The sequence below is a fragment of the Babylonia areolata genome, chromosome 15, assembly GCF_041734735.1.
Source record: "Babylonia areolata isolate BAREFJ2019XMU chromosome 15, ASM4173473v1, whole genome shotgun sequence".
NCBI lineage: Eukaryota > Metazoa > Mollusca > Gastropoda > Neogastropoda > Buccinidae > Babylonia > Babylonia areolata.
In genome coordinates, this window is record NC_134890.1 from 687,168 (window position 1) to 707,647 (window position 20,480).

The following is a 20,480-nucleotide window of genomic DNA, read 5'->3' on the forward strand; positions in this document are numbered from 1 at the left end:
CTGAGTGATATTAATCGGAGAGAGAGAGAGAGAGAGAGAGAGAGAGAGAGAATGTGTATGTATGTTTTTTCTACGCTCATAGTTGACTTCAAGTTTCTGCGCCTTATACATACTATTAGTAGTAGTAGTAGTTCTTTTTTATGCATTTTTCTTTTTTTCTTTTTTTTTCTCAAGGCCTAAGTGCGTCGGGTTACGCTGCTGGTCAGGCATCTGCTTGGCAGATGTGGTGTAGCGTATATGGATTTGTCCGAACGCAGCGACGCCTCGAGCTACTGAAACTCAAACCTGAAACTGTGTGCGTGTGTGTGTGTGTGCGCGTGCGCGCGTGTCTTTCAGAGTGTGACTGACCGACAGGCGTAGAAAGGATCGTTCATGGTGTTGACACACTCTGCACCGTTCCTACAGGGCTGTTCTTCACTGCACACATCCTTCAGGGTCACCTCTGAAACACACATCCTCATCGTCATCCTCATCGTCATCATCTTCGTCGACATCACCATCATTATCATCATCATCATCAAAATCACCAACATCGTCGTCCTCATCACCGTCGTCATCACCATCATCGTCGGCATCATCAACACCGTCGTCATAATCATCTTCTTCATCGCTATCGTCAACACCAACGTCAAAGTTATCATCATCACCGTCGCGTCATCATCATCGCTGTCGTCATCAACATCGTGAACGTCACCATCATCGTCATCACCATATCATCTTCGTCATCACCATCATCGTCATCATCACCGTTGTCGTCATTATCGAGCGCGCAGCATTTACGCACGCTGACACGACAAAGAGACAACGATCAAGCCAATTCAGTTGTTGGACCACGTCACGAACGGTTCAGTACTGGGCAGGTCGTGTTCAGCCAAAGATAGAAAATAACTCAACAACAACTACAGCACATCAAGACATTATTCATGCTTGAAAATTCAGCCAATCCAACCTCTCAAGAAGGCATCACTGCGTTCGGACAAATCCATATCACTACGCCACATGTATGTGTGTATGTGTGTGTGTGTGTGTGTGTGTGTGTGGGCGTGTGCGTGTGCGTGTCTGTCCATGCTGCACACGCGACCTCGGTTTATCGTCTCATCTGAAAGACAAGTCGCTCAGTGATGGACATGTCATTAAAGCTGTTCACTGTCACTGTCACTGACCCGAGGACTGTCCACTCACCCATACAGCCCATGGTGTCATTAAAGCTGTTCACTGTCACTGACCCTAGGACTGTCCACTCACCCACACAGCCCATGGTGATCTCATTAAAGCTGTTCACTGTCACTGACCCTAGGACTGTCCACTCACCCACACAGCCCTTGGTGATGTCATTAAAGCTGTTCACTGTCACTGACCCTAGGACTGTCCACTCACCCACACAGCCCATGGTGATGTCATTAAAGCTGTTCACTGTCACTGACCCTAGGACTGTCCACTCACCCACACAGCCCATGGTGATGTCATTAAAGCTGTTCACTGTCACTGTCACTGACCCTATGACTGACTGTCCACTCACCCACACAGCCCATGGTGATGTCATTAAAGCTGTACACTGTCACTGACCCTAGGACTGTCCACTCACCCACACAGCCCATGGTGATGTCATTAAAGCTGTTCAATGTCACTGTCACTGACCCTAGGACTGTCCACTCACCCACACAGCCCATGGTGATGTCATTAAAGCTGTTCACTGTCACTGACCCTATGACTGTCCACTCCCCCACACAGCCCATGGTGATGTCATTAAAGCTGCTCACTGTCACTGACCCTATGACTGTCCACTCACCCACACAGCCCATGGTGATGTCATTAAAGCTGTTCACTGTCACTGACCCTAGGACTGTCCACTCACCCACACAGCCCATGGTGATGTCATTAAAGCTGTTCAATGTCACTGTCACTGACCCTAGGACTGTCCACTCACCCACACAGCCCATGGTGATGTCATTAAAGCTGTACACTGTCACTGACCCTAGGACTGTCCACTCACCCACACAGCCCTTGGTGATGTCATTAAAGCTGTTCACTGTCACTGACCCTAGGACTGTCCACTCACCCACACAGCCCATGGTGATGTCATTAAAGCTGTTCACTGTCACTGACCCTAGGACTGTCCACTCACCCACACAGCCCATGGTGATGTCATTAAAGCTGTTCACTGTCACTGTCACTGACCCTATGACTGACTGTCCACTCACCCACACAGCCCATGGTGATGTCATTAAAGCTGTACACTGTCACTGACCCTAGGACTGTCCACTCACCCACACAGCCCATGGTGATGTCATTAAAGCTGTACACTGTCACTGACCCTAGGACTGTCCACTCACCCACACAGCCCATGGTGATGTCATTAAAGCTGTTCACTGTCACTGACCCTAGGACTGTCCACTCACCCACACAGCCCATGTTGATGTCATTAAAGCTGTTCACTGTCATCGACCCTAGGACTGTCCACTCACCCACACAGCCCATGTTGATGTCATTAAAGCTGTTCACTGTCACTGACCCTAGGACTGTCCACTCACCCACACAGCCCATGTTGATGTCATTAAAGCTGTTCACTGTCATCGACCCTAGGACTGTCCACTCACCCACACAGCCCATGGTGATGTCATTAAAGCTGTTCACTGTCACTGACCCTAGGACTGTCCACTCACCCACACAGCCCATGGTGATGTCATTAAAGCTGTTCACTGTCACTGTCACTGACCCTAGGACTGTCCACTCACCCACACAGCCCATGGTGATGTCATTAAAGCTGTTCACTGTCACTGTCACTGACCCTAGGACTGTCCACTCACCCACACAGCCCATGGTGATGTCATTAAAGCTGCTCACTGTCACTGACCCTAGGACTGTCCACTCACCCACACAGCCCATGGTGATGTCATTAAAGCTGTTCACTGTCACTGACCCTAGGACTGTCCACTCACCCACACAGCCCATGGTGATGTCATTAAAGCTGTTCACTGTCACTGACCCTAGGACTGTCCACTCACCCACACAGCCCATGGTGATGTCATTAAAGCTGTTCACTGTCACTGACCCTAGGACTGTCCACTCACCCACACAGCCCATGGTGATGTCATTAAAGCTGTTCACTGTCATCGACCCTAGGACTGTCCACTCACCCACACAGCCCATGTTGATGTCATTAAAGCTGTTCACTGTCACTGACCCTAGGACTGTCCACTCACCCACACAGCCCATGTTGATGTCATTAAAGCTGTTCACTGTCATCGACCCTAGGACTGTCCACTCACCCACACAGCCCATGTTGATGTCATTAAAGCTGTTCACTGTCACTGACCCTAGGACTGTCCACTCACCCACACAGCCCATGGTGATGTCATGAAAGCTGTTCACTGTCACTGACCCTAGGACTGTCCACTCACCCACACAGCCCATGGTGATGTCATTAAAGCTGTTCACTGTCACTGACCCTAGGACTGTCCACTCACCCACACAGCCCATGGAGACAGCGTCCCAGCGGTAGGAGGGAGGACAGAGGCAGTAGTAAGAACCGTCCATGTTGCGACACTCTGCGCTGTCGGAGGCCACTTTGCACAGCTCCTGGGTCGTGCTCGTCTGGCACTCGTCACGGTCTGTCACACACACACACACACACACACACACACACACATTTTACAGTCATGCATCACAGATGTCAAATCATGGATGATAGATCACAAGCTCAAACAAAACGATCATAAAACAGAAGCCCTTACTCACTCAGAGCACTCCTTATCTGGGCTAGTACTGACCTTGCCAGATGATGTCATAGATTACAGGGCTGGTACTGACCTTGACAGATGTTGCCATAGATACCAGGACTGGTACTGACCTTGACAGATGTTGTCACAGATACCAGGGCTTGTACTGACCTTGACAGATGTTGCCATAGATACCAGGACTGGTACTGACCTTGACAGATGTTGCCATAGATACCAGGACTGGTACTGACCTTGACAGATGTTGTCATAGATACCAGGACTGGTACTGACCTTGACAGATGTTGCCATAGATACCAGGACTGGTACTGACCTTGACAGATGTTGCCATAGATACCAGGACTGGTACTGACCTTGACAGATGTTGCCATAGATACCAGGACTGGTACTGACCTTGACAGATGTTGTCATAGATACCAGGACTGGTACTGACCTTGACAGATGTTGTCATAGAGGGGCCAAGGCTGGTACCCGTCACGGCACTGACAGACGGCGGTGCCATTGACAGTGGTGCAGACAGTGGATCTGTCGTGACATTCGTTGGTGCGGTCACTGTCACACAGGCTGTAGTTCACTGCACACACACACACACACACACACACACACAGAAGATATAGACAGATAGTTGACCACTCTAATGTTTCAAACAAGCATAGCAATCTTAACAATGCACTAGCACTGACACATGACAGTGAATTTGTGAACATTCCTGAAAGGACATCAACATATTTTGAGGCAGTGAAAATGAGAGAGTGGGATACACACATAACACAAGCATACATTGCTATGGAAAAAAAGTCTTCCTCATTGAACCTATTTTGCTCATGTTTACAACACTATACAAGACATTAAAATACATCTTTATTCATCTAACTGGAAATTAATTGTGCATGCCCAGTCTCATCACTCATCCTACGTGATATTTCAAAAACTTTTTTTTTAAACAAGAAACAAACATCAAGATGAACACACACAAGCAATGCGTTCACACTTGAATACTACTAATATTAATCATAGGATGTAGCGACCATTTTCTTTTCAATGTAATGATGAAAACAATTGTTAACAACATGACGGGCGCAACAGCCGAATGGTTAAAGCGTTGGACTTTCAATCTGAGGGTCCCGGGTTCGAATCTCGGTAATGGCGCCTGGTAGGTAAAGGGTGGAGATTTTTCCGATATTCCATGTCAACATATGTGCAGACCTGCTAGTGCCTAAACCCCCTTCGTGTGTGTACCAAAGCAGAAGATGAAATACGCACGTTAAAGATCCTGTAACGTCAGCGTTCGGTGGGTTATGGAAACAAAAACATACCCAGCATGCACACGCCCGAAAAGGGAGTATGGCTGCCTACATGGCAGGGTAAAAACGGTCACACACGTAAAAGCCCACTCGTGTACATACGAGTGAACGTGGGAGTTGCAGCCCACGAACGAAGAAGAAGAAGAGGAAGTTAGCAAGACGTTGCAGGGAAGTGAACCCCAACCCCTACCTTGGAACCCGGTCTGGGCCACCACCACACCGTACAGCACCTGGCCAGGACTGCTGGAACTGCCGCTCAGCCGGCACTCGGACCCCACGCAGCTGGAGCTGAAGCCGGAAGTGATGGCGGCGTTCAGTGACGTCACTTCCTGGGGCTGCGAGGTGCTGACCTCATACTGCGCCCGGATCATGGCGTCCTGCCCGCCGCCCGTGCTCCGGCGTCGTCGTCTGGGGTTCAAGGTTTAAGGTCAAGGTTGAGGTTAAAGGTCATAATTGAATTATTTTACGGTTGTCGGGGAAGTGAATTCATATCAAGTGTCTGGGGGCTTAGCATAGCAAGGCGGGGCCCAGTCCTCTCCTTCCGCCGTTTTAAACCTTCCCCTACCCAAGTCAGGTACCCGCTCACACCTGGGTGGAGTGAGTGAGGAAAATCGGAGTAAAGTGCCTTTCCCCAAGGACACAACACCATGCCGAAACAGGGGTCTCTTCCTCTGATGACTGCTGACCACTGGACCAGACGTCCACTGCTAAAGCAGTTCTGTCATGACGCCACGGATTTCATGCCTTCACCCCCACCCACCCCTCGCCCTAACCCCCCCCCCCTCCCTCTACCCCTCGCCCTAACCCCCACCCCCCTACCCCTCGCCCTAACCTCCCACCCCTCTACCCCTCGCCCTAACCCCCACCCCCCTACCCCTCGCCCTAACCCCCCCCTCCCTCTACCCCTCGCCCTAACCCCCACCCCCCTACCCCTCGCCCTAACCTCCCACCCACCCCTCGCCCTAACCCCCCACCCCTCTACCCCTCGCCCTAACACCCCACCCACCAACCCCTCGCCCTAACCCCCTCTCGCCCTACCCCCCCACCCCATTCCCCCCAACCACCCCCCCCCATCATTCATTCGGCGCAATAACCAGGCCTTGAGCGCATGTATGTGTGTGTACCTATCAGAGTGGAATTCTTCTGCAGAATCTTGCCACAGGACAACCCTTTTCGTTTCTGTGGGGTTTTTTTCTTTTCAGGGCGCTAAATGCGTGCCGCACACACGTTCTCGGTTCATCATCTCATCCGAACGACAAGACGCTCAGTTTGATTTTCCAGTCAAACTTGGGAGAAAGAACGAGAAGGGGATTCGAACCCACACCCTCACGGACCCTGTACTGGGATGGTCTTAACCATGATGTTACCTTCCTTCCTGACACCTCCTACCACACTACCCACCTACCACCGTCTACTGCATTGCAAGAGTCTACCCATGGCAGAAAAAAATACCTGTTTTCATTGTTAAGAAATGATGACATCGTGTCAAAAAGCAAACAAACAAAAACTGGTACCGGCACACGGCACGGGAAATGTCCCCTGCAAAATACCCGAGGTTATCATGATGGAGTCTCCCGTGGGACCGACGGATGAGTAGGCAGGCAGGCTTATCTGTCGGAGTGTGTCCTCATATGGGAGAAAAGGTCGATTCTGGATGCGCAGCACTTCCCACAGGTGTTGCAAGGGAAAACGTCCTGACCAGCACAGGTGACTTCTTTTTTTTTTTTTTAGTGAAGAGGAGTTGTGCAGTCCCTTCCCCACTCTCTCGCCTACCGACGCTCACAGTCCCACAGGTGCAGATACTGCCACGTGTAGGACGGCCTCGGCATGTGCAGGTTTTTTCTTCGGAGCTCCGTCTCCTAGGAGGACTTCCAACCAAGGATAAGAGCTCCCCCTGCCCTTTGGTCATCCTCTTCCGCCTTCACAGCCGTTGGGAAAGGTTTCCTCCTCCGCCTGGTCCGTCGTTGGGAGACTTCACATGCGGCAGGTAGTACTGGGTTACATGGTACCAGCAGCAAGGGCTATGTCTCTGACCTGACTTCTGAGGTTATAAGACCTTTGATTAAATCGATACAAACAGACCGACTGTCAGTGTCAGTTTCAAGGTTTCAAAGCGAGCGGGCTGATCCATACACGTTACACCACATGAATGCTTGAGAGAGAAAACAGAGCAGATGCATAAATCTAACGCTCTAGTCAGGCGCAGAGAGAGAGAGAAGATATGGATAGATAGATAAATAGATAGTTGACCACTCTAATGTTTCAAACAAGCATAATAATCTTAACAATGCACCATCACTGACACATGACAGTGAGTTTGTGAACATTCCTGAAAGGACATCAACACATTGTGAGGCAGTGAAAATGAGAGTGGGATACACACATAACACAAGCATACATTGATATGGAATAACGTTTTCCTCACTGAACCTATTTTGCTCATGTTTACAATACAAGAGAGAGACAGACAGACAGAGGCAGACATATAGAAAAGTGTAGGTGTGTGTGTGTGTGTGTGTGTGTGTGTGTGTGTGTGTGTGTGTGTGTGTGTGTGTGTGTGTGTGTGTGTGTGTGAGAGAGAGAGAGAGAGAGAGAGACAGACAGAGTGAGAGACAGACAGACAGTCAGACAGACAGACAGGCAGGCAGGCAGAGACAGATACAGACAGACATATAGAAAAGTGAGAGAGAGAGAGAGAGAGAAACAGACAGACAGAGGCAGACATATAGAAAGTGCGCGTGTGTGTGTGTGTGTGTGTGTGTGTGTGTGTGTGTGTGTGTGTGTGCGTGTGCGTGCGTGCGCGCGTGTGTGAGAGAGAGAGACAGACAGAGAGACAGACAGGCAGGCAGGCAGGCAAGCAGGCAGAGACAAATATAGACAGACATATAGAAAAGTGTGTTGTGTGAGTGAGAGAGAGAGAGAGACAGGGAGAGAGAGAGGGAGGGACAGAGAGATAAAGAGAGAGAGGGAGGGAGGGAAAGAGGGAGAGAGAGAGAGGGAGGGAGAGAGAGAGGGAGGGAGAGAGAGATAAAGAGAGGGGGGGGAGGGAGAGAGAGAGCGTAAGACAGGGAGAGAGGGAGGGACAGAGAGATAAAGAGAGGGGGGAGGGGGAGAGAGAGAGAGAGCGTGAGACAGGGAGAGAGGGAGGGACAGAGAGATAAAGAGAGGGGGGGAGGGAGAGAGAGAGCGTGAGACAGGGAGAGAGGGAGGGACAGAGAGATAAAGAGAGGGGGAGGGAGAGAGAGAGAGAGTGTGAGACAGGGAGAGAGGGAGGGACAGAGAGATAAAGAGAGAGAGGGAGGGAGAGAGAGAGAGTGTGAGACAGGGAGAGAGGGAGGGACAGAGATAAAGAGAGAGAGGGAGGGAGAGAGAGAGTGTGAGACAGGGAGAGAGGGAGGGACAGAGAGATAAAGAGAGAGGGGGAGGGAGACAGAGAGCGTGAGACAGGGAGAGAGGGAGGGACAGAGATAAAAAGAGAGAGAGAGAGTGAGACAGGGAGAGAGGGAGGGACAGAGAGATAAAGAGAGAGGGGGAGGGAGACAGAGATAGCGTGAGACAGGGAGAGAGGGAGGGACAGAGAGATAAAGAGAGGGGGAGGGAGAGAGAGAGAGCGTGAGACAGGGAGAGAGGGAGGGACAGAGAGATAAAGAGAGAGAGGGAGGGAGAGAGAGAGAGAGCGTGAGACAGGGAGAGACGGAGGGACAGAGAGATAGAGAGAGAGAGGGAGGGAGAGAGAGAGAGAGAGAGACAGGGAGAGAGGGAGGGACAGAGATAAAGAGGGGGAGGGAGAGAGAGAGAGCGTGAGACAGGGAGAGAGAGAGGGAGGGACAGAGAGATAAAGAGAGGGAGGGAGGGAGAGAAAGAGGGAGAGAGAGAGAGGGAGAAAGTGAGAGAGAGCGACAGACAGACACATCAAAGTGAGAGACAGAGACAGACAGACAGACACAGACAGACAGACACAGACAGAGAGACAGACACATACCTAGCAGGCTGGATACGGGTGAAGTTGACCACAGACGTCTGGATGAAGGGGATGTTCCCTTCTGTCAGCAGGAAGCCAATCTGCCCACACCCACAGCCACACCCACAGCCACACCCACAGCCACACCCAGTCTCCAGTCTCAATGGGCGTTCTCTCTGTCTGTCTCTGTCTGTCTGTCAGTCTCTGTCTCTCACTTTGATGTGTCTGTCTGTCTGTCTGTCTCTCCCTCTTTCCCTCCCTCCCCCTCTCTCTTTATCTCTGTCCCTCCCTCTCTCTCTCTCCCTGTCTCACTCTCGATCTCTCCCTGTCTCTCTCTGAGGACAGATTGGAAGAATAGGCAATGCCTAAAATCTTAATCCTTGAATAAAAACGTTTTGAGTTCTGAGTTCTGAGTTCTCTCTCTCTCTCACACACACACACACACACTTTTCTATATGTCTGTCTATATTTGTCTCTGCCTGCCTGCCTGCCTGCCTGCCTGCCTGTCTGTGTCTCTGAGCTTTGTTTTGTTTCATGACTTGCTTTCACTATTTATTTCCATTCGTTTATCAAAATGGTTTGTAATAAATTGAAAGATGTTGATGCATTCACCCATGTCATAATCACATCATGGCCTATGACATTAAAGTGTCAAAACATTTCTCTGTGTGTGTGTGTGTGTGTGTGTGTGTGTGTGTGTGTGTGTGTCTGTCTCTCTTTCTCTCTCTCTCTCTCACGGGACAAAGAGTCTATTGAGACTTGAGACTGTATCTACATGTTATGTCTCTGTGAGAGAAAGATAGAGAAAGAAAGAGCGCGCTGAGCGAGACACAGAGAGAGAGAGAGAGGGGGGGAGAGAGAAGAGAGAGGGGGAGGGAGAGGAAGGGAGAAAGAGAGAGAGGACCCGAAAGACCCTCACCAAAGTCTCAATCTTTTGGGCCAGCTTGGACTTGGACCCTCCGGACTGCACGTGCTGAAGGTCATCGCTCCAGCCCTGGCCCTTGTCAGGAAGGTCTCTGAACTGAATGTACCCCCCGTACCTGTGCTTCACTGCACCCGGGGTGGGGTGGGGGTGGGGGGGACACACAATCCACAGTATTATGTCCCTTGTCAGGAAGGTCTCTGAACTGAAGGTACCCCCCGTACCTGTGCTTCACTGCACCCGGGGTGGGGTGGGGGTGGGGGGGACACACAATCCACAGTATTATGTCCCTTGTCAGGAAGGTCTCTGAACTGAATGTACCCCCCGTACCTGTGCTTCACTGCACCCGGGGTGGGGTGGGGTGGGGGGAACACACAATACAGTATTATGCCCCTTGTCAGGAAGGTCTCTGAAGTGAAGGTACCTCCCGTACCTGTGCTTCACTGCACCCGGGGTGGGGGTGGGGGGAACACACAATACAGTATTATGTCCCTTGTCAGGAAGGTCTCTGAAGTGAAGGTACCCCCCGTACCTGTGCTTCACTGCACCCGGGGTGGGGTGGGGTGGGGGAGACACACAATACAGTATTATGTCCCTTGTCAGGAAGGTCTCTGAACTGAATGTACCCCCCGTACCTGTGCTTCACTGCACCCGGGGTGGGGTGGGGTGGGGGAGACACACAATACAGTATTATGTCCCTTGTCAGGAAGGTCCCTGAACTGAAGGTACCCCCCCCGTACCTGTGCTTCACTGCACCCGTGGTGGGGGTGGGGGTGGGGTGGGGGGAACACACAATACACAGTATTATGTCCCTTGTCAGGAAGGTCCCTGAACTGAAGGTACCCCCCGTACCTGTACTTCACTGCACCCGGGGTGGGGTGGGGTGGGGTGGGGGTGACACACAACACACAGTATTATGTCCCTTGTCAGGAAGGTCTCTGAACTGAAGGTACCCCCCGTACCTGTGCTTCACTGCACCCGGGGTGGGGGTGGGGGTGGGGGGAACACACAATACACAGTATTATGCCCCTTGTCAGGAAGGTCTCTGAACTGAAGGTACCCCCCGTACCTGTGCTTCACTGCACCCGGGGTGGGGTGGGGTGGGGGTGACACACAACACACAGTATTATGCCCCTTGTCAGGAAGGTCTCTGAACTGAAGGTACCCCCCGTACCTGTGCTTCACTGCACCCGGGGTGGGGGGGGGGGTGGGGGGAACACACAACACAGTATTATGCCCCTTGTCAGGAAGGTCTCTGAACTGAATGTACCCCCCGTACCTGTGCTTCACTGCACCCGGGGTGGGGTGGGGTGGGGGTGGGGGGAACACACAATACAGTATTATGTCCCTTGTCAGGAAGGTCTCTGAACTGAAGGTACCCCCCGTACCTGTACTTCACTGCACCCGGGGTGGGGTGGGGTAGGGGTGGGGGGACACAACACACAGTATTATGTCCCTTGTCAGGAAGGTCTCTGAACTGAAGGTACCCCCCGTACCTGTACTTCACTGCACCCGGGGTGGGGTGGGGGGACACAACACACAGTATTATGTCCCTTGTCAGGAAGGTCTCTGAACTGAAGGTACCCCCCGTACCTGTGCTTCACTGCACCCGGGGTGGGGGAGACACACAATACACAGTATTATCTCAACAAGAGAAACTCATAGGTGGTGTCAAACAGAAAAAAAATACGAAAACACACACACACACACACGCACACACACACACACACACACACGCACACACACACACACTTATCAATTATTGTTATCTAATAGCTGAAATGACGTTGGATCAAAGCTGCATCTGGTTCTGTTTCTTTTTTAATTTTGGACCACAGGAACGTTTGCGTGTTGGTCAGAGCCGACAGTAATTTGCCAGCGTATCGCTTGGAATGCATGTGGATTTCTGTCACACTGACATTGCACAAATCACACAAACTGTCATACTGACATTGCACAAATCACACAAACTGTCGTGCTGACATTGCACAAATCACACAAACTGTCGTGCTGACATTGCACAAATCACACAAACTGTCGTGCTGACATTGCACAAATCACAAAAACTGTCGTGCTGACACACACACACACACATCCTTATAACGCTCATTAACTTTAAGTTACTTTACTCCAAATCTAAATTGAATAAAAGACGATCTGAATTTGGAAATGGTAAGATCAAATACATATTTTCTGGCTGCAACAATGATTTAAAGGAACGGTATGTTTCATAAACGATTACTACTACTTTGCTTGACCAGTCTTGCTTATAATCAGTCCACCATACGTTGTTTAAATGTTTTTATGGAACGTTTTCTCGCTTCCTACACCACCATTAACTCACTCAGTACGGCCAGTCCTCTCTTCTCCTCTACACAGACCCCTCGGATGTCCAGTGGGTGTCTGAATGACCCAACCTTTAGCTTCCGTCATCAGACTTGTGGTATTGTTTGTCAACATTCACCTCTTCAGTATAAGAGCCTTCCGCTTGCAATATTTTGATGGTGGTAATTGGGGTGAAACGCTGTTAACGTCGTCTCTTTCGCCGTTCGTAAGGAGAGAGTTAAACCAAACTTCAGAGGGAGACAGACAGACAGACAAGACAGTGACGTACCCTGCTGTTCACAGTTGTCTCCCCCAAAGGCAGGCCGACAAGGGCAGACAAACCCCCCCAGGGTGTTCAGACAGAACTGATTGCTGCTGCTGCAGTTGTCTGCCTTCTCCACACACTCGTCCACATCTGTGGCAGCGACAGAAAGACAGGACGACGGTGATGACGATGACGATGATGATGATAACAATGACGATACTGATAACGATTGCAATGTATTAATGACAATGTGTGGTTCGTCCGTCGGGATCGACGAGGACCATCTAGTCATCCTAGGGGTGGGTGGGTTGGGCTCTGTGGGTGCGCAGATGACTGGTCAGGCCAATCCGCGCCCGGAAGGTTCTGACGCAGTGTGGACAGGGGATGGTGGCGGCTGTCAGGGGACTTGATGGCACTGCTTTTCCTGGCCTGTCTGCGTTGCTCTGCTGCAGCGATTCTGTTGGCCTCACAGGATTTGGCGCCTTTGTGGACAGCTGAACGCCACTTTGGTCTGTCCATTGCATTCAGCTCCCATGTGTCGTGGCTGATGTTGAAGGCCTTCAGAGAAGCTTTCAGAGAAGCTTTCAGAGAAATAACAATAATAACAATAACAATAAAAACAATAATAATTTTAATGCAGTCTTTTCAGGCCATCTGGTCCATATGGACAGGAGAAGTGAAATTCTACATGGTATAAGCAGCACAAGGTGAGCATACAGACATCAAACATTAAATGTTGCATCTGAGTTTCAAAGATCTACAAATGTACATAGCAACCTTGAAGGCTAACTTCCCACTTAGGTTTCTACATAGCAACTGAACTTTAAAAGATGATGGAAAACGGTGATACTAAAGTGGTGTATATCTTTTACGGAGTGTCGCATATTTGGGGCAAACAAAAAGAAAATGTACAAGATCTTCAATATTATTCAAATTACTTAGACTCACATTTTCAGAATGTTAATGCTCTAATTGCAATGTATTGTATTGTACTGTGTTACTTTTTTTTTTATCACAGCAGATTTCTCTGTGTGAAATTCGGGCTGTTCTCCCCAGGGAGAGCGCGTCGATACATTTGAGAGCGCCACCCTTTTTTTTTCTTCTTTTTTTGTTTTTTTTCCCCTGCCCGCAGTTTTTTGGTTTGTTTTGATTTTCTATCGAAGTGGATTTTTCTACAGAGTTTTGTTGCCGTGGGTTCTTTTACGTGCGGCGCTAAGTGCTCTGATTCTCTCGCTACCTCTAGGCCGCCATCACTCAACATAATTATAGAGATGATTATGAAAAAAATCATAAGAACGAGAATATCAGTCAAACAAACGACTACTACGACGACGACGAGGAAGAGGAAGAGGAGGAGAGAGAGCAAAAGTAGTAGTAGTAGTAGTAGTAGTAGTAGTAGTAGTCGTTATCGTTGTCGTCGTCGTCGTAGTAGTAGTAGTAGTAGTAGTAGTAGTAACAATGATGATGATGATAGTTAACATGATTACAAACACCGCCAAGAACCAAAAAAAGATGAAGAAGAATGATACAGTAGATGGCGACGTTGGTGATGATAACAACTATAGCAGTGTTAACAGTAACAGCAACAGCAGCACTAGTAGAAACCATGATGATGATAATGATGATGGTGATAATGGTGATGATGTAGATCAAGAACACACACAACAAGAACCGCTGCCTTACACACACCCACAACCACCCCTCCCCCCCCCACACACACACACACACACACACACACACACACACACACACACACACACCACCACCACCACCACCACCACCACCACGCCACACACCCACACCACCACCCATACACACACCACCACCACCACCCACACACACACACCACCACCACTACCACCCACACGCCATACACACACACACACACAACCACCACCACCACCACCACCACACACACCACCACCACCACCACCCACACGCCATACACACACACACACACACCACCACCACCACCACCCACATGCCACACACACACACACACACACACACACACCACACCCACCCATACACCCCTCCCCACACACAAACACACCCCACACACACATACACACCACCACCACCACCCACACGCCACACACCCCCACCCACACCACCACCACCACACACACACACACTTATCCTTACACTCCTGATCCAATTAGTCCCAATTCACTATACCTTTACCCAAAATGAAAATGACAGATTCACAGACAAAACAACAACAACAACAAATACCAGTTACCATGACAACGGCCGTTTGGTGCCAGAGTGTAGCCAGCATTGCAGGAACAGGTGTAGGAACCCACAGAGTTCTGACAGTTCTGTTCACAGGTGTCTGGCTGTAGGCATTCGTCCTTCTCTGCACAGGTACAGCAGTCATCTCTACCTCACACACAGGTACTGACTACAGGTATTCTCTGCACAGGTACAGCAGTCATCTCTACCTCACACAGGTACTGACTACAGGTATTCTCTGTACAGGTACAGCAGTCATCTCTACCTCACACAGGTACTGACTACAGGTATTCTCTGTACAGGTACAGCAGTCATCTCTACCTCACACACAGGTACTGACTACAGGTATTCTCTGCACAGGTACAGCAGTCATCTCTACCTCACACACAGGTACTGACTACAGGTATTCTCTGTACAGGTACAGCAGTCATCTCTACCTCACACACAGGTACTGACTACAGGTATTCTCTGTACAGGTACAGCAGTCATCTCTACCTCACACAGGTACTGACTACAGGTATTCTCTGTACAGGTACAGCAGTCATCTCTACCTCACACAGGTACTGACTACAGGTATTCTCTGTACAGGTACAGCAGTCATCTCTACCTCACACACAGGTACTGACTACAGGTATTCTCTGTACAGGTACAGCAGTCATCTCTACCTCACACACAGGTACTGACTACAGGTATTCTCTGTACAGGTACAGCAGTCATCTCTACCTCACACACAGGTACTGACTACAGGTATTCTCTGTACAGGTACAGCAGTCATCTCTACCTCACACAGGTACTGACTACAGGTATTCTCTGTACAGGTACAGCAGTCATCTCTACCTCACACACAGGTACTGACTACAGGTATTCTGTACAGGTACAGCAGTCATCTCTACCTCACACAGGTACTGACTACAGGTATTCTCTGTACAGGTACAGCAGTCATCTCTACCTCACACAGGTACTGACTACAGGTATTCTCTGCACAGGTACAGCAGTCATCTCTACCTCACACAGGTACTGACTACAGGTATTCTCTGCACAGGTACAGCAGTCATCTCTACCTCACACAGGTACTGACTACAGGTATTCTCTGCACAGGTACAGCAGTCATCTCTACCTCACACAGGTACTGACTACAGGTATTCTCTGTACAGGTACAGCAGTCATCTCTACCTCACACACAGGTACTGACTACAGGTATTCTCTGTACAGGTACAGCAGTCATCTCTACCTCACACAGGTACTGACTACAGGTATTCTCTGTACAGGTACAGCAGTCATCTCTACCTCACACAGGTACTGACTACAGGTATTCTCTGTACAGGTACAGCAGTCATCTCTACCTCACACACAGGTACTGACTACAGGTATTCTCTGTACAGGTACAGCAGTCATCTCTACCTCACACACAGGTACTGACTACAGGTATTCTCTGTACAGGTACAGCAGTCATCTCTACCTCACACACAGGTACTGACTACAGGTATTCTCTGTACAGGTACAGCAGTCATCTCTACCTCACACACAGGTACTGACTACAGGTATTCTCTGTACAGGTACAGCAGTCATCTCTACCTCACACACAGGTACTGACTACAGGTATTCTCTGTACAGGTACAGCAGTCATCTCTACCTCACACACAGGTACTGACTACAGGTATTCTCTGTACAGGTACAGCAGTCATCTCTACCTCACACACAGGTACTGACTACAGGTATTCTCTGTACAGGTACAGCAGTCATCTCTACCTCACACACAGGTACTGACTACAGGTATTCTCTGTACAGGTACAGCAGTCATCTCTACCTCACACAGGTACTGACTACAGGTATTCTCTGTACAGGTACAGCAGTCATCTCTACCTCACACACAGGTACTGACTACAGGTATTCTCTGTACAGGTACAGCAGTCATCTCTACCTCACACAGGTACTGACTACAGGTATTCTCTGTACAGGTACAGCAGTCATCTCTACCTCACACACAGGTACTGACTACAGGTATTCTCTGTACAGGTACAGCAGTCATCTCTACCTCACACACAGGTACTGACTACAGGTATTCTCTGTACAGGTACAGCAGTCATCTCTACCTCACACACAGGTACTGACTACAGGTATTCTCTGTACAGGTACAGCAGTCATCTCTACCTCACACACAGGTACTGACTACAGGTATTCTCTGTACAGGTACAGCAGTCATCTCTACCTCACACACAGGTACTGACTACAGGTATTCTCTGTACAGGTACAGCAGTCATCTCTACCTCACACACAGGTACTGACTACAGGTATTCTCTGTACAGGTACAGCAGTCATCTCTACCTCACACACAGGTACTGACTACAGGTATTCTCTGTACAGGTACAGCAGTCATCTCTACCTCACACAGGTACTGACTACAGGTATTCTCTGTACAGGTACAGCAGTCATCTCTACCTCACACAGGTACTGACTACAGGTATTCTCTGTACAGGTACAGCAGTCATCTCTACCTCACACACAGGTACTGACTACAGGTATTCTCTGTACAGGTACAGCAGTCATCTCTACCTCACACAGGTACTGACTACAGGTATTCTCTGTACAGGTACAGCAGTCATCTCTACCTCACACACAGGTACTGACTACAGGTATTCTCTGTACAGGTACAGCAGTCATCTCTACCTCACACAGGTACTGACTACAGGTATTCTCTGTACAGGTACAGCAGTCATCTCTACCTCACACACAGGTACTGACTACAGGTATTCTCTGTACAGGTACAGCAGTCATCTCTACCTCACACACAGGTACTGACTACAGGTATTCTCTGTACAGGTACAGCAGTCATCTCTACCTCACACAGGTACTGACTACAGGTATTCTCTGTACAGGTACAGCAGTCATCTCTACCTCACACACAGGTACTGACTACAGGTATTCTCTGTACAGGTACAGCAGTCATCTCTACCTCACACACAGGTACTGACTACAGGTATTCTCTGTACAGGTACAGCAGTCATCTCTACCTCACACACAGGTACTGACTACAGGTATTCTCTGTACAGGTACAGCAGTCATCTCTACCTCACACACAGGTACTGACTACAGGTATTCTCTGTACAGGTACAGCAGTCATCTCTACCTCACACACAGGTACTGACTACAGGTATTCTCTGTACAGGTACAGCAGTCATCTCTACCTCACACACAGGTACTGACTACAGGTATTCTCTGTACAGGTACAGCAGTCATCTCTACCTCACACACAGGTACTGACTACAGGTATTCTCTGTACAGGTACAGCAGTCATCTCTACCTCACACACAGGTACTGACTACAGGTATTCTCTGTACAGGTACAGCAGTCATCTCTACCTCACACACAGGTACTGACTACAGGTATTCTCTGTACAGGTACAGCAGTCATCTCTACCTCACACACAGGTACTGACTACAGGTATTCTCTGTACAGGTACAGCAGTCATCTCTACCTCACACACAGGTACTGACTACAGGTATTCTCTGTACAGGTACAGCAGTCATCTCTACCTCACACACAGGTACTGACTACAGGTATTCTCTGTACAGGTACAGCAGTCATCTCTACCTCACACACAGGTACTGACTACAGGTATTCTCTGTACAGGTACAGCAGTCATCTCTACCTCACACACAGGTACTGACTACAGGTATTCTCTGTACAGGTACAGCAGTCATCTCTACCTCACACAGGTACTGACTACAGGTATTCTCTGTACAGGTACAGCAGTCATCTCTACCTCACACAGGTACTGACTACAGGTATTCTCTGTACAGGTACAGCAGTCATCTCTACCTCACACACAGGTACTGACTACAGGTATTCTCTGTACAGGTACAGCAGTCATCTCTACCTCACACACAGGTACTGACTACAGGTATTCTCTGTACAGGTACAGCAGTCATCTCTACCTCACACACAGGTACTGACTACAGGTATTCTCTGTACAGGTACAGCAGTCATCTCTACCTCACACACAGGTACTGACTACAGGTATTCTCTGTACAGGTACAGCAGTCATCTCTACCTCACACAGGTACTGACTACAGGTATTCTCTGTACAGGTACAGCAGTCATCTCTACCTCACACACAGGTACTGACTACAGGTATTCTCTGTACAGGTACAGCAGTCATCTCTACCTCACACAGGTACTGACTACAGGTATTCTCTGTACAGGTACAGCAGTCATCTCTACCTCACACACAGGTACTGACTACAGGTATTCTCTGTACAGGTACAGCAGTCATCTCTACCTCACACAGGTACTGACTACAGGTATTCTCTGTACAGGTACAGCAGTCATCTCTACCTCACACACAGGTACTGACTACAGGTATTCTCTGTACAGGTACAGCAGTCATCTCTACCTCACACACAGGTACTGACTACAGGTATTCTCTGTACAGGTACAGCAGTCATCTCTACCTCACACACAGGTACTGACTACAGGTATTCTCTGTACAGGTACAGCAGTCATCTCTACCTCACACAGGTACTGACTACAGGTATTCTCTGTACAGGTACAGCAGTCATCTCTACCTCACACAGGTACTGACTACAGGTATTCTCTGTACAGGTACAGCAGTCATCTCTACCTCACACACAGGTACTGACTACAGGTATTCTCTGTACAGGTACAGCAGTCATCTCTACCTCACACACAGGTACTGACTACAGGTATTCTCTGTACAGGTACAGCAGTCATCTCTACCTCACACAGGTACTGACTACAGGTATTCTCTGTACAGGTACAGCAGTCATCTCTACCTCACACACAGGTACTGACTACAGGTATTCTCTGTACAGGTACAGCAGTCATCTCTACCTCACACACAGGTACTGACTACAGGTATTCTCTGTACAGGTACAGCAGTCATCTCTACCTCACACACAGGTACTGACTACAGGTATTCTCTGTACAGGTACAGCAGTCATCTCTACCTCACACACAGGTACTGACTACAGGTATTCTCTGTACAGGTACAGCAGTCATCTCTACCTCACACAGGTACTGACTACAGGTATTCTCTGTACAGGTACAGCAGTCATCTCTACCTCACACACAGGTACTGACTACAGGTATTCTCTGTACAGGTACAGCAGTCATCTCTACCTCACACACAGGTACTGACTACAGGTATTCTCTGTACAGGTACAGCAGTCATCTCTACCTCACACACAGGTACTGACTACAGGTATTCTCTGTACAGGTACAGCAGTCATCTCTACCTCACACACAGGTACTGACTACAGGTATTCTCTGTACAGGTACAGCAGTCATCTCTACCTCACACACAGGTACTGACTACAGGTATTCTCTGTACAGGTACAGCAGTCATCTCTACCTCACACAGGTACTGACTACAGGTATTCTCTGTACAGGTACAGCAGTCATCTCTACCTCACACACAGGTACTGACTACAGGTATTCTCTGTACAGGTACAGCAGTCATCTCTACCTCACACACAGGTACTGACTACAGGTATTCTCTGTACAGGTACAGCAGTCATCTCTACCTCACACACAGGTACTGACTACAGGTATTCTCTGTACAGGTACAGCAGTCATCTCTACCTCACACAGGTACTGACTACAGGTATTCTCTGTACAGGTACAGCAGTCATCTCTACCTCACACACAGGTACTGACTACAGGTATTCTCTGTACAGGTACAGCAGTCATCTCTACCTCACACACAGGTACT

The 20,480-nt window shown here is 49.1% G+C and overlaps 1 protein-coding gene across 9 annotated transcripts in view; it reads right to left on the reverse strand.

Annotated features, from left to right (window-relative positions):
* The window catches only part of LOC143290350 (mucin-like protein), a 163,971-nt gene that overhangs the window by 24,470 nt on the left and 119,021 nt on the right, over nucleotides 1–20,480 (reverse strand). For all 9 annotated transcript variants that reach the window (XM_076599713.1, XM_076599710.1, XM_076599711.1 and 6 more), the window contains 8 exons: nucleotides 14,757–14,873; nucleotides 12,539–12,664; nucleotides 9,922–10,052; nucleotides 9,024–9,103; nucleotides 5,232–5,449; nucleotides 4,171–4,311; nucleotides 3,468–3,611; nucleotides 349–442 (listed from right to left, as the gene is read on the reverse strand). In XM_076599713.1, the coding sequence (XP_076455828.1) occupies nucleotides 349–442; nucleotides 3,468–3,611; nucleotides 4,171–4,311; nucleotides 5,232–5,449; nucleotides 9,024–9,103; nucleotides 9,922–10,052; nucleotides 12,539–12,664; nucleotides 14,757–14,873 (1,051 nt within the window). The remainder of the gene's footprint in view (nucleotides 1–348; nucleotides 443–3,467; nucleotides 3,612–4,170; nucleotides 4,312–5,231; nucleotides 5,450–9,023; nucleotides 9,104–9,921; nucleotides 10,053–12,538; nucleotides 12,665–14,756; nucleotides 14,874–20,480) is intronic.